The sequence below is a fragment of the Panthera leo genome, chromosome E1, assembly GCF_018350215.1.
Source record: "Panthera leo isolate Ple1 chromosome E1, P.leo_Ple1_pat1.1, whole genome shotgun sequence".
In the NCBI taxonomy this organism is placed as follows: Eukaryota; Metazoa; Chordata; class Mammalia; order Carnivora; family Felidae; genus Panthera; species Panthera leo.
Genome location: NC_056692.1, coordinates 521,211 through 534,768, shown reverse-complemented (window position 1 = coordinate 534,768; position 13,558 = coordinate 521,211). Strand labels below are relative to the sequence as shown.

The following is a 13,558-nucleotide window of genomic DNA, read 5'->3' as shown; positions in this document are numbered from 1 at the left end:
CCGTGGGCACAGGGTGTGCGGTCGGGTCTCCGCCTGGGTGGCCCTCACCTAGGAGACCGCCAGGCCGAGCACCAGCCCCGGCAGCAGGGACCAGTGACCTCCGGAGGGTCGTGCCCAGTGCCCAGCAGCACCCTGAGGTCAGAGCCTGAAGCTCCGCCCCGAGGCCTGGGCCGCCCCTTCTCCGTGCAGTCCAGGGTCTCCAAAGCTGCCACGTGGGAAAGTCCAGCCGCCCAGGACCATGTAAGGTGGTGACGCCCCAGGCTCTCCCCACAGACGCGCTGGGGGCTGCGTCCTCCCTGGGCCCCAGCGGCTGGGAGTCTGTCCGTCCATGCGGTTCCCCCACACGCAGCCTTCCACGTCAGTTGAGGACGCGGCCTCTTGGTGCCACGGCCACTCGGCAGGCCCGCACCAGAGAGGGTGGGTGCCCAGCCTCGGGTCACATAGAAAGCTTCGCGTCAGCCCGGCAGGGCCGGGATGCCCTGGGACGCCTCCCAGGTAGGGCGACGGCACGGTCTCTTCGCCATCCTGGGGGCACCTAGAGAGAGAAGCCAGGTCACGGGCGGGGCTCCCTGCCGTTTGAAGAAAGAGGCCTTTCTCAGGGCTCTGGGGGCAGCAGGGGACATGGGGGTGGTGACCCTGGATCCTGCACTGCTGGGAAGCGTGGCCCCTGGAGGCCAAGCCCAGGGTGAGGTCAAATTCGGAGTCACCTGGCGCTGGGAGGGTAGAGCAGGGGCTTTCTGCCAGTCCTGGCCTGGACCCCCGCCCCCCGAACCCACCAGTCAATTCGGGCAACAGTTCTAGAGACGCGGGCCAAGCCCAGGGTCAGTGGAACGTGCCCAGGGGAGGAGGTGCCTTTGGAGAAGCTGTTCCTGCTTCCAGAACATTCCCCAGGGCCCTGCAAGGTGCTCCCTGACCCCGCCCCACCCCCCAGGGGCCCCTCCACCCGGCTGCACTCACGGCCTCAGACTTTGACGGGTGCGGGTGGCATCGCCAGCTGGTTCACCCTGGGGGAGAGACGGGCGGGGGTCAAGGTGGCGGATCAGCTGCGGCCGGGCCCGGGCACTGCTCTGGCGCATCGCATCTCGGGGGCCGGCTGGCCGGACGTGCCGGGCAGGGACCTCGTCAGCCCCAGGGGAAGGTGGGAGAGCCCAGGGGTGGGGAGAGAAGAGGCAGGAGTGAAGAGGAAAAGAGAGAGAAGTCAGAAAACTGGAGGCGGAACTGCGGGCACCCCCCCCCCCCCCAACACTCCCCCCGGCAGCCCACCCGGCCCACTCACTGCTGCTCGGCCTTGGCGCGGTCGCCCAGGAAGAAGAGGGCCGTGGCCAGGAAGAACATGCCGCCCAGGACCACCACGAAGGGGCAGAGCATGAGGGCGTAGCCCAGGCTCAGGAACTCCCAGAGCGGGGAGTCCTTGGTGCTCTGGCGGATCAGGTCGGAGATCTGTGAGGGCGGGGGGGCGCGTCAGGGGGCGCCTCCCGAAGCCACCCCCACCCGGCCTCGCCCCTACTCACAAAGCCGATGAGGTAGGGGCTCCCGGCGTCCCCCAGCAGGTGCGACGTGAAGCTCTGCAGGGCCACGGCCGTGGCCCGTCGCGTGGGGATGACCACGTACTGTGCGAGAGGCGGCAGGTCAGAGGCCACGTCCCCGGGGCCACCGCATCCCCCTGCCCCCGCCCCACGCCGGAGGACAGGCTGCTCGAGGTTCTGCACGGGGCTTGTGCTGGGTGCCGTGGTCCTGGGAAACTGAGGCCCACGGGCCGCGGCAGCGCCGGGACCAGAACCCTGGCCTTGGCTTCACGTGCCCGTGAGCTGAAGGCCACACGGGTTTCTCCCCAGGAAGACCCAGCAAGGCCCAGGCTGGCAGGGGAGGGGGTGAAGCTGGTCTGCCTGGACCGGCCTCCACTCCCACCCACTGGTGCCCCCAGCTCCCCAGGCCAGAGCCCAGCTCCAAGTATGCAGAGCCCCCCCGTCCCCGCAGCGGCCACGCCCTCGGGGACCCTTGTAACAGGGCTGGGGGAAGGGCAGCTGCATCCGATGGGATCGCGTGGCCCCGTTTCCAGCACTGATTAGTCATGTGGCTGTGACACTTAATAAAATGGGACGTGATTTCCCTGGGACCCAAACCCTGCCTGCAGCTGGGGCCGCCCCTGGGGGGCGGAGGCGAGCACAGGGGTCCTGCCCAGCACCAACAGCTTCACCTCCCCCCTGCCACCTGCCTGGCTCCACGCTGGGCCACGGGGCTGCGTCAGACCCCCCCCCTCCCCAGCCCCGTGTCCCCCGGCCCACCGATGGAGGTGGAACAGGGCAGGCTTCCTGGAGACCCGGCAGGGCCCCCGGTGGCAGGCAGACTCTGATCTCTCCGGCTGTCCCGTATCGTGGCCCCAACCCCCACGTGACCCCCAGGAGGTCTACCCTGGCGGCTCCTGGACTCTCCCCACTGTAGACCCCGCGTGCCCTTCTCCCACCCCTCCAGGCCCTGGCTGGGAGGATCCCTGGGAACAGGAGCAGCGGTCACCCTACCCCCAAACCGCCACCCCTCAGAGACGGCAAGTTAGCGGCGGCCGCACCCCCTCCCGGTTTCTCCAGGGACACAGCCCCGCCACTGCTCAGACGGCCCTTTGTGCCCGGCTGGCTGGTCTGGAACCCATTGTTGGCCCTGTGAAGACGGCCTCTGTCCACCCGGCCCAGCCGCCGGCCCTCGGGCAGGCGCGCCTGGGACCCGAGCTGGGCTGGGAGGGCAGGGCCCGTGGAGCTCAGGCCGGGGGAGGGGGCTAGCCTGGCACTGCCGGCCTCCCGGCCACGCCGAGCCTGCACACGTCCCCCTCCCCGCCAGTCCCACGTCCGTCCCTCCCGCTGGCCCAGCCCCCGGTTTCAGCCCCGAAGCCTGATCCCTTCCCTGCCTCCAGGCCCACCTTCCCCGCCGGCCTGGCTTCCTGCCCACCCCCCACCAGCCCCTCTGGCCTCCCGTCCCTTCACCGCCCTCTCCAGCTGCCCCCGGAGACAAGAGGCCCGGGTTGTCACGAGGGAACTCTGTCTGCCTCACCATGAGGATGTCCGCGGTGATGGCCCAGTTAGAGAACAGCAGCGTCTCCCCAACAAAGATGCAGACCTGCCCAGGAGAGACCGGGCAGCCGTCAGGGCCCCACCCCCACCCCCAGCAGCCCCACGCTGTCCCCAGACCTGCCCAGGAGAGACCGGGCAGCCGTCAGGGCCCCCCACCCCCAGCAGCCTCAAGCTGCTCCCTGCACCCTGACTGCCAGCAGGGAGCCCCCCCCAAGCCCCCACACCCCCCTTGGGGCCCCGCATCTCTCAGCAGGAGAAATTCCTCAGGCTCAGAGCAGTTGACAGGGTCCAGGAGGACCCCAAGGCGTGCCGGTGGCCTGGACAGGCCCCGGAGGGAGCAGGGCAGGCAGCGGACTTGAGCCCCCACCCCCCGCCCCGAGGGGAGGGGGCCCGCTCGCCCCACCACCTGCGCACCCCGTCACACTCACGTAGGCGCCCACGATGCTGCTCTTGGCAGCCACGAAGATGAGGCAGACGAAGATGGCGGAGCCCAGCATGCCCACGGCACACACCAGGGGGTCGGCCCGCTGGGTCCGCAGGCGGCACCATCGCGTGGCTCCCGCCCCCGTGACGACACCCAGGAAGCCAGTGAAGCAGGTGATGGCCCCGAAGATGAGGCTGTGGGGACAGAGGGCAGGAGCCGTGGGTCGGCCGGGGGCAAGGCTGGGGTGGGGGGCGGAGGGGGCGGCGCTGGGCACGGCTACCCCCCGCCCCCGCCCGGCCCTACCTGTCCTTGGCCCCGCACGGCGGGCTGCTGCACGTGTCTGCTGTCTTCTGCACGACCTGAGCTCGGTGCAAGTACAGCGGGATCCACATGCCCAGGGCCCCTGTGGCGAAGGACACGGCCGACGTGGCCAGGGAGGAGAAGACGTAGCTGCGGCTGGGGAGAGGCCAGGACGTCACGCTGAGCCGGGCTCCCCCCGCCCCCCACCACCCCCAGCAGCCCTCCCCGCTCCCCCTCAGGCTCAGGCTGCTGGGATAAGCATCAGGGGCCCCAGTGAGCACCTCGAGCAGCAGGGAGCAGGGGGGCCGTGCTGCAGGGAGGGGCGGGGCCCTGCCAGAGCGCCCCCCCCCCCCCCCGCCGGCAGCACTCACTTGTGGATCAGGGCCTTCATGTCTCGGAGCCACGAGGTCCGCACCTTGAGCTGCCCCCCGAGCTGGTCAGCGTGGCCTCTCTTGGTGGCCGGGACCAGGATCAGGATGAGTGTTCCTGTGATCATGCCCACGATGGGGGACACCTGGGAGGGCAGGAGTAGGTCAGGCAGGTGGGGCCCCAGGGCCCAGGGGGCTGTCCCTGTTTCGCCAGGAGCAAGCCCCCAGGAGGGCCGGGGTGGGAGGGGGCGGAAGGAGAGCGAACTGACCGCCGGGCGGACGAACACGTGGAAAGACAGCCTGACAGACTCTGGAATCGAGGCTGGGGCCTGGGGGCCGGGGCTCTGGCTGCCATGAAGCCCCAGCTAAGGGATCGGGTGGGGGAACAGAGCCGCCACGGCCCCGGGCCCTTCCGGGTGGAGGAGGACACCCTGGCGGCCCGCATTCCAAGACACCAGCCCCTCCGGCAGCTGGAGCCCAGGGAGGCCCGTCCCCACCCCGCGAGCCCAGGGCGGAGGGAGTTCCTCTCCATGCGCCCCGTCAAGAAATTCCACGGAGGCTGCTTCCTTCCTGCTTTTGAGGAAAAAACACTTTGTCTTAAGCTTCCGTTGCTCTGCGAGACTGGGGATCTCTGTTTCCTCCGATTGCGCTGTCCTGGGGCCTCGGCAGACTCGCCTGAATCCTCCCTCGGGACAGGAAGGGGCTCCAGGCCCCCCGGGGGGGGGCCCACACAGAGGTCTCCTCTCAGCCCTGCCCTCACACAGCGCCAGGCTCGAGCAGGATGCGCCTTCGCAGACCTGGAACTTCCTGACACGTGGGAGAGTCCCTCGTCCCGTCCTGGGGCCCTGAGGCCGCAGGACCACTGGGTCTGGCCCCCCAGCTCCCCGTGCGCACGCATCCACGGACCCCAGGCTGGGGTGTCCTTACCCGCAAGGCCCAGCGCCAGTCTCCAGCCGCCTGCTTCACGCTGGAGCCCGTGATGTAGCCCAGGCCGCTGCAGACGAGACAGCGCGGGGGACGGTGTGCTCACCAGCCCGGGGGCGGCCGGCCGCCCACCCCACCCCACCCCACCCCACCCGCTGGCCGCCACCGCGCGTCCGGGTCGCAGAGCGCCAACTTCGGGGACGGGGGTCCCGGGACGCGCGCAGGGACCCTCACCTGCCCAGCGGGATGGCAAAGTAGAAGACGGACAGCATGAGCGTGCGCGTGTTCTTGGTGAAGAGGTCGCCGATGATGGTGGGCGCGATGGTGGAGTAGCTGGCCTCGCCGATGCCCACCAGCCCCCGCGACAGGACCAGCAGCCAGAAGTGCTGCAGGAGGCACACGGGATGGAGGCCGCTGGCTCCTCGGCCCGACCCTCCCGGGTCCCCACGCCGGCCCGGGAGCCGGCCCGCGGGATGGAGCCCGACGCCGTCTCAGCAGCGAGGACACCCAGGCCCCTGGGCCCCTCCACACAAGCCCGGCACGGGGTTGGCACTGGTCTTCTGCAGGTGGACGGCTGTAAGTGCGGCCTCCGGGGGCTCCAGCCCCACCTGGGGAGCTTCAGGTCACCCCACTCACGTCCCACCCCGGGCAGGGCAGCTGGGCTGGCCCTGGCAGCACTGAGGACCCTGCGTGCACGAGGAGTGGGCAGTGCCCCCCCCCACCCCCGCCACACATCAAACCGGGAAGCCCAGCTGAGCCAGGAAGGGTGGGGCCGTGCCAGCTGCCAGGGTCCTCCCCCTTTGAGGTGGACCCGGGCCCTCCGGCCTCCCAGCTGCCCAGGGCCTGAGAACCCAGCCTGGCCATCTTTCCCCGGCCCCACCCTGACCACCCATCCGGCCGGCCAACGCCGCCCACAGGCTACCCGGCTCAGTCTCCCGCTTCCCTCCCTCCATCTGCCCGTCTCCGTCCGGGCCGGCCCTCTGCATCGTCGACTGCCCGTCCAGCCCTGCGCCTCTCCTCCGCCTCTGTGTCCCCCGCCTGCTCGCCTCGGTCCCTCTCTCTGGGGGTCACCTGCCCGCGTTGCTGTTGGGTCGTCCTGTATCGGTTTCCATTAGCCTTTTACACATCACGTGTACCGATCCTTTGTTTAATGTGATGCCTCCAGCCTGGCGATTCCCCGCCCCCCCCCACCCCCCCATGGCCTCTGGACTGCACATCTCGCTCAGGCCCCATCCCCAAATGACAAAAATACCCCCTAACACGCTGTTTGCGAGACGCTGGAGGCGAGATTTCCTCCTCGGCAGGAGAGCAGGTGGATAGGACGTCCTGTGGGTCCCCGGGCCTCCCCAGGAACCCCCTCCTTGTGCGTGTGTCATGCTTCCTCCCTCCCTGTTCCCGCACACGCACGTGCCCCCGCATGCTTTCCAAACAGGGACGTAAAGGGGACGGTTCCGTGCCTCCTGCCCCGCACCTCGCCTCTGCCCTCAGTCACGCGTTGTGGAAGCGGGCCCATCGACGCCGGCTAATAAAGACCCGTTCACGCTTCTCCTGCCACGAAGACACCCCGTCTTTCCGGGCGTGCACCACACAGTCCCCCGTCCTCCGAGACTGTCACAAACGCCCGTGTGCGCGTGTGCCGCTCTGCGTGCACGAGCCGGGGTTTCTCTCTCGGGTACACACCTCGAAGTCAGAGGCCGGGCCGTGGGCCGCGCGCCCGTGGCACTCGGCAGGATCCTGCCGCTCTGCTCTCTGCAGAGGCCCCGCCAATTTGCACCGCCAGCAGCAGCTTCAGTAACACTTGGTGTCCTCACCTCCCTAATTATTGCCCATCTGATGGGTGTGAAGTGTTATCTCGTTGTCGTTTCAATTTGCATTTCCCTGCTGACTTGGGACCAACACCGGGCACCGGCTCCTCCTGGGACGGCCGGTCCTCGTCCTCCCCCACTTTCCTACGGGCTTGTCTGGCTTTTTCTTGCCGATTTCTAGCTCCCGGTTTTTAGACTTTGCTTTTTCCCTTATTTTCGCCTGCCTGGAACTTATTTTGAAGCAGGGTTCAGCTTTCATCCAGGTGCACGGTCAATCCTCCACAAGCCCCCCGAGGCACACCTGTCACCCCCACGGAAGGGACCGTTTCACCGTCAGCCTGCTGCTTTGGTTAAGCGGCCACCCCGTGATGACCAACGGGGCAGGCCACCTCCACGGCCACTTTTCACCATGTCCCTCGCTGTTCCTGGACGTTTTCTCTGCCAAATGAACTTCAGGATCCCACTGCCGAGGCTCCTGAAGCCCCGCCCTGCGGGGCCCGGACCGTGGCGGCCGTGAGTCTACAGACTAACTGGGGCGATCCGTCTCTCCGCCTCCGCCGGCCCGCCCTCCCTCCCACACCCCGGCACCGGCGTCGCGGTCCCCAGAAGCTTCTGGTCCAGGCCCCATTTTCGACCGTGGCTGTCAGACTCTACTGACACTCTGGCCTGACCCTCCTCCGTGAAGCCACGTTGTACCCGCACACCTGCCTGTTCCTTCCGCCCCTGCCTCCGGCCTCTTCTGGGCCAGCGTCAACCTTCGGAGGAAGCCCAGACCCCGAAGTGCCCCACCACCTGGCCCCTGCCTTCCTTTCCAGCCAAAACACTCTCCTCCGTTGTGGACCCACCGACACGCCCACCGTTAGTGGCTCTGTGGGCTTGCTCCCACCGCCATCCCGTCCACCAAAGGCCTCGTCACCCTATTCCACCTGCCTAGCTCAAATGCCGCCTCCTCCAGGAAGTTCTCCCTGACCCCATGGATTTCAAGAGACTGCTCTCTCTTCACTCAGGGCTCTCGGCACTTTGCACATCTCAAAGGCTGTGAACGTGGGGCGCCTGTCCCATCTTCCCACACCCAGCCCGGGAGCCCCCAAGGACGGGGAGAGGGTCTGCTCCTTTATGCCGGAGGCCGAAAGCTCCTTGAAGACAGATCTTGGTCTCTTCTCCTTCTCCCTCTATTTCCCTCTACGGTAGCCACCATGTGATTGTCCTTCCTCCGCTCGAACACTCCTGCCGATGGGAGACTCACTACCTATCAAAGCAACATGTCTCCCTTGTGGATCGGGAGAACAGAAGGGACGGTTGGTTGAATGCCGCCACGGTCCGCCGTCTGGGCACTCATCGGCTCGGCGATTTCCCACAATAAACCTTCCGGCGGGGAAACACTAGTCCCATTTTACAGATGAAGGAACCGAGGCTCAGGGAGAGCTCTCCAGATCACAAGGCTGAACAGACAACAGAGTTGGGACATTCGCACCCGGACTGTGGGAGCTGAGTAAGAAACACCTTCCTCGTGTTGAAATGATGCTTGCCGCCCTAGGACTCTGACCCAAGGAGTCAGCTGGTTGTTGGGCAAAGAGCACACCGAGCGGGGCGCCCGGCCGGCTCAGTCAGTACACGTGTGACTCTCGACCTTGGGGACACGGGTTCAAGCCCCATTTTGGGCGTAGAGTTTACTTGAAAAAATAAAGTAAAAGGGCGCTGGGTGGCTCACGGTCAGCTGAGTGCCCGACTCCTGACCTTGCCTCAGGTCATGATCCCAGGGTCACGGAATCAAGCCCCACATCGGGCTCTGCGCTGAGCTCGGAGCCTGCTTGGGATTCTCTCTCTCTCTGCCCCTCCCCCATTCACACTCAAGCTCTCTTAAAAAAAACGAAAAGGAGGAAACCGTGCGAGGCACAGAGAGGGCCCGTGACTCACCTGGGGTCACACGGCAAGGTGCTGGCAGAGCTGGGACTAGAATAAAGGGCCCTGCCTCCTGGACCAGACTGGTTCTGCCGTTCCTTGCATCGTCCCCAAGTCAAGGCAGGTCAGAAAGAGGGTGCCACGCGGGGCTCGGCTAGGCTCGCAGCGGGGAGGCCCTTTCCGTAGCCAGGCCAGCTTACAAAAGCAGCCACGACGCCCCCCCCGCCCCCCACCCTGGTCTGGGAAGACAGCGCCTGAGACTCCAGCAGAGAGGCAGAACGAAGCCGGGCGGGGGGGGGGGGGGGGGGGCGGGGGCAGAGGAGCCGACGCACCTGCCGGGGGATGAAGGAGCTGGAGAAGGTGACCGCCGACCAGAAGAAGACACCGCAGCTGAGGATCACTTTCCTGTTGAAGCGGTCACCCAGGTAGCCGAAGATGGGGGCGGCCACCATGAAACTGCAGATGAACACTGCGGGGAGAGGAGGCCGTGACACGGGGCCAGGCCCCCACCGCCCGCCAGAGGCGACCCCACGACCCGCCCGCCTCCCCGCGGGCCCAGCTTGTCCAGCGGGTGACCCTCGGTGGACCTGAGCGACAGAGGATTCACTGAGCGGTTGACGTGGCAGGAGCCACGTCAGGAGCTCACCACCTGGGGCCTTGTGGGTCCGTGCAAGGCCACCTCCTCGCAAAAGAGGGGAGGCAAGACTCGCCCGAGGCCCCACCGGCGGCAAAAGCCCCGCGGGGACCTGATCCCCTGTGTGTCCGTCCCCGGAGCCAGTGTCCTCATACCTCGTCACGCTGCCGTCCTTCTTATACTTGGGAGAGAGGTTCAGAGAGGGGAAGGGACCCACCCAAGGTCACACAGCAAACCGGGACGGAACTGGGCCTGGAACCCCAGTCTTCCACCTGCCAGCTCATGCAGTCACACTCACTCCTCACTCCCCACAGGCTGGAGAGGCTTTCCTGGCGTCTGGAAACACTGTCGTTCATTCGCTCACTCTTTCACTCATTCAACGAAACAGGCAAAAATTCCTGCCTTCCTGGGCAGGAGAAAGAAACCACAAAATGAAAAATAGAGTACATGAGGTGGTGGCAAATGCTAAGGAGGGGAAAAGGGCAGAGACGGGAGACAGGAAACGTGTGCGACACAGAGAAAGAAGGGCCAGAGAGGTGACATTTCAGTGAACACCTGGAGGAGGGAAGGAAAACAATCATGCAAATACTGGGGCAAGTGCAAAGGCCCTGAGGCAGGAGTATGCTTAGCACATGCGAAGAATAGCATAGAGGCCAGAATGGCTGGAGCAGAAGGAAGGAGGGAGGAAGGCCTGACGAGCCAGGGCCTGTGGCCCACCGTGGGGACTGTGGCTTCTACGGCTGAGAAAGGGCACAGAGCAGGGAGTGATCTGACCTGGTTTTGTTCTAGAACGAGACAGAAGACTCCATGGGGAGTGATGGGAGGGGCCTTGGGGCCCAGGTGGGACCTAGAGGCCCAGCAAGGCAGGGCAGGCCCTAGGGGTCAGGGAGCAAGGAGCTCCCCCAGGCCTCCCCCTGCAAGGCGGTCCCACAGCTGACGGACAGATGGCCAGACAAAGGCCGAGGGTGGGCAGACGAGGTGGCCAGTTGGCCGGGCTCTGACCGCCGGGCTGAGTGTGCACACGGGCTGGGCTTCTCCCTCAGACAGAGGCGGGGAGGGGAGGGGAGGAAGGATGGACTTGGTGAAGGAGGGGGAGAGGGCCGGGCCGGAGGAGAGTGACTGTCTCCCTCTTGTCCTAGTGAGCAGGACGGGGTGTGGCCGCAGGGGAAACTGGGGCCGCGGGCAGCATCAGCACAGAGAGGCGGGACCCGGGCCCAAAGTGAGCTCTGATCCTTCCCAGCTGGGTGACGTTGAGCAGGTCACCACCTCTCTGTTCTCAGTTCACTGGTGTCCTGATAAACGTCCAGCGACGGACTCCAATAAAGGGGGGATGGGGGCGGGGGGAGGGATGTGGTGTTTGCCAACTGTTGCCAACTGTCGAGGGGTGAACACGCCCGCCGTGGCTGCCCGTGGCTGCCCGTGGCTGTGGTGTGATGTCACTGACCAGCGTCACAGGAGGTGGGTCTCGGGAGCGCCGTGAAGGCAGATCGATTGCGTAAATAACCTCAGGGACACAGATACTGGTAGAATGCAGGGACGTGACTAGGGAAGGATGCGTTCTGAGTATTTACTACCTTTGTGTTTCACACAAGATGTTTAACCACAAGTGTACATAATTCAGTTGTCGCTAAGGGTCGAGTTCAGCTACCTGCTTGCACGACGCCTGAGAATTAACACACGCCTCTCGCGGGCTGGTCGAGGCCGCCACCCCGCCAGCTTCCTCATCCGCCAAATGAAGATAAAAATAGCAAGGCCCCGGTGCCGAGCGCAGCGTGAGATAAAGCTCAAGGTGCTCTGCCACGCCCCGCCCGGAGCACGGCCTCGGTCAACACCGGGTCCTTGTTTAGATTCATCCACACAGAAATTACTTCCTCATATCTAGAAAAAGAACTTGTCCTGCTGGGCCTGCCTCACAGGACCTGCCTGAGATCAGACCAGGATGCGGGCAGAAAAGCAATGTTGATCCTTCAGGACTCACGCACATTAGGGGGAGGAGGGAGGACTGTGCCCTCTGTGCCTGTCTGCGCCAAGCGGGGAGAGGGCACAAAGAACCAGAGGAAGAGTGACCCCTGTCCGGCCGGGGGGCAGAGCCTATCCGTGGGCTGCCCAGCTCAAAGGGGCTAGGATGCCAGGAAAGCCACCAAGAGGGCCAACTCCTGCCAGGATGGTGAAGAGAGGCCTCACAGAGGCGGCGATGTCAGAGCTGGGCATTGAAGGGTGCACGGGAGTATGCCAGCGATGATGATGCTTAAAACCAAGAATACATACTAAAATATAAATCACAAATCTTACAAGCAATACCGTGCAACGGTTAGGGAGGCACGATGCTCACGGCTAACGAGAACCTTGGTTGTCGCTCACGGAACACTTGTAGACAGGCCCGAGTGCGCCCTGGACGTAAGCACAGGCTTCTCACTTGCCCCTCACGACTACCTTCATCCCACAGAAAGGTGCCAGAGGCCGAAAGGAGTTTGTCAAACGCCAGGGTCTAAGCCACACTAGGACCACGGCATGTCTGTCCTCCTGCAGGGGTGGACGGGGCCCGGGGGGAGAGCCAGGCCGCCGTCCCCACCACCCGGCCTGCGGCAGAGCAGGAGGGCGGCCCCGACTTCGTGACCCTGGCTCCCTGCCAGCCATCTGAGTGGACCGAGTCACAGGGGACTCCGGTGGGAGCAGGTCCCCACCCTCACCGCTGGGTCCCAAGCACCCACCCGTCCCCACCATGTTGTCCCGTGTTGGAGCTGGGCCACCGACAGCTGGAGGAACCTGCCCAAAACTACACAGTGACCCTCCTGCCCCCAGACGCCCTGCACCCTCAGCACTGTCCCCTTGGGGACAAGGGCGTCCAGGGTCACGAGGGAGAGCAGCCCTCCCCTCTGCTACGGACAGACAGGTAAGAGGACGCTCCCAGGCCCTCGGGTGCATCACAGGCCAGCAGAGGGGCCTCAATGCAATCAGGGCAGGGACAAGAGGAAAAATGCTCCTGGCAGAAGAAACAGCAGTGGCAAAGGCCTGGAACCTTGTCCCGGCAGGGCTAGAAACTTCCACTGCCCCCCACCCCGGGCCTGCAGCCTTTGCTGGAAGAGAGCTTTCTGGGCAGCCTGGCTGCCCCACCCAGACCTCGGTGGGGGTGGCCTTCCCAGCAGCTCCCGCACAAGGACATCCTGCAGTCAGGGCATGGGGAAGCCCTGTCTTGGCTCATGTGTGCTGAGCCCACAGGACGGGGACAATGGGGCTGCAGGCGGGAGAGGGGGGGCGGCGGGGTTGGTGAGCCAGCCCACAGGATGGGGACAATGGGGCCCGCGGACAAGGGGGGGGGAGGGGGGCAGCATGGGAGGAGCCACCTTGCAGAACGACCTCATGTGGTGTCCCCGCCCCACAGGGATGCCCGGGGGGCCTTCTCCTCTGGGGTCCTCAGAGGGCCCAGCCCCCAGAAGTCCAGAACCACCCCACTGAGGACACTGTGACCGTCTGATCCCACCCGGGGGCTGCTCCCAGGGTGCATGTGGCCCTGTCCGATCCCAGAAGCTGGTCCTGGGGCAGGGGCAGGTGAGGCCTGAACTGGGGGAGCCCTGGACGCCCCGTTGGTGCCCTCGGAGCTCACGTCCAGCCCCCACCTCAGCCTGGGCTGAACCCAGGGCTATTTTTGCAGAGTCCAGATCCGGCCGACCTGTCATTCGGAGAGATGTGCCACCCTGCACCTCCCGTGGGCGGGGAGGGCGTCGGGCCGGCTCTGCCCACAGGGTGTGGACGGGACGCCCCGGCAGCCAGGCCACGGGGAGGCCCCATCGCTGCCTGTAGGGCCACCAAGCTCGGGCTTCCTGTAGGGAGAAGGGGGCCGCTCCTCCCTCCCACCGCTCAGGATACAAGCCCTGGGACGGCCCCTCGGGCCTCAGGGAGACCGGTCCTAGGCCCCCCTCAGGCAGGGGGGCGCTGGGGGAACCGCCACGGGGGCTGCCTGACTACGAAGCAGGCCACTGCAGAAGTGGGGAGGAGAGCAAGGCCAGGAGGACACTCTGCCCGAAGCAGGGCCGCCGTCTGGTTTCGGTCTGAGCTGGCTCTTCCTCTGTCCTGGCACGTCCTGGCACGTCCTCGTGACCCCACCAACCCCAGCCCTGAGCTGCCTTCCAGCGCCCTCC

General features: G+C 65.9%; 1 protein-coding gene across 3 annotated transcripts in view; it reads right to left on the bottom strand.

The window, feature by feature from the left end:
* Nucleotides 1-38: 38 nt before the first annotated feature.
* The window catches only part of SPNS2 (sphingolipid transporter 2), a 28,883-nt gene continuing 15,363 nt past the window's right edge, over nucleotides 39-13,558 (bottom strand). The window contains exons 3-13 of one of the 3 annotated variants that reach the window (XM_042915401.1): nucleotides 9,118-9,254; nucleotides 5,313-5,464; nucleotides 5,082-5,148; nucleotides 4,158-4,300; nucleotides 3,790-3,942; nucleotides 3,491-3,680; nucleotides 3,043-3,108; nucleotides 1,512-1,610; nucleotides 1,277-1,440; nucleotides 958-1,004; nucleotides 449-535 (exon numbers count right to left, since the gene is read on the bottom strand). In XM_042915401.1, coding sequence (XP_042771335.1) covers nucleotides 962-1,004; nucleotides 1,277-1,440; nucleotides 1,512-1,610; nucleotides 3,043-3,108; nucleotides 3,491-3,680; nucleotides 3,790-3,942; nucleotides 4,158-4,300; nucleotides 5,082-5,148; nucleotides 5,313-5,464; nucleotides 9,118-9,254 — 1,214 coding nt within the window. In that variant the 3' untranslated portion in view covers nucleotides 449-535; nucleotides 958-961. Of the gene's footprint in view, nucleotides 536-957; nucleotides 1,150-1,276; nucleotides 1,441-1,511; nucleotides 1,611-3,042; nucleotides 3,109-3,490; nucleotides 3,681-3,789; nucleotides 3,943-4,157; nucleotides 4,903-5,081; nucleotides 5,149-5,312; nucleotides 7,368-9,117; nucleotides 9,255-13,558 lie in introns of those variants that run through there. The other 2 variants (XM_042915399.1, XM_042915400.1) reach the window with 2 other exon arrangements.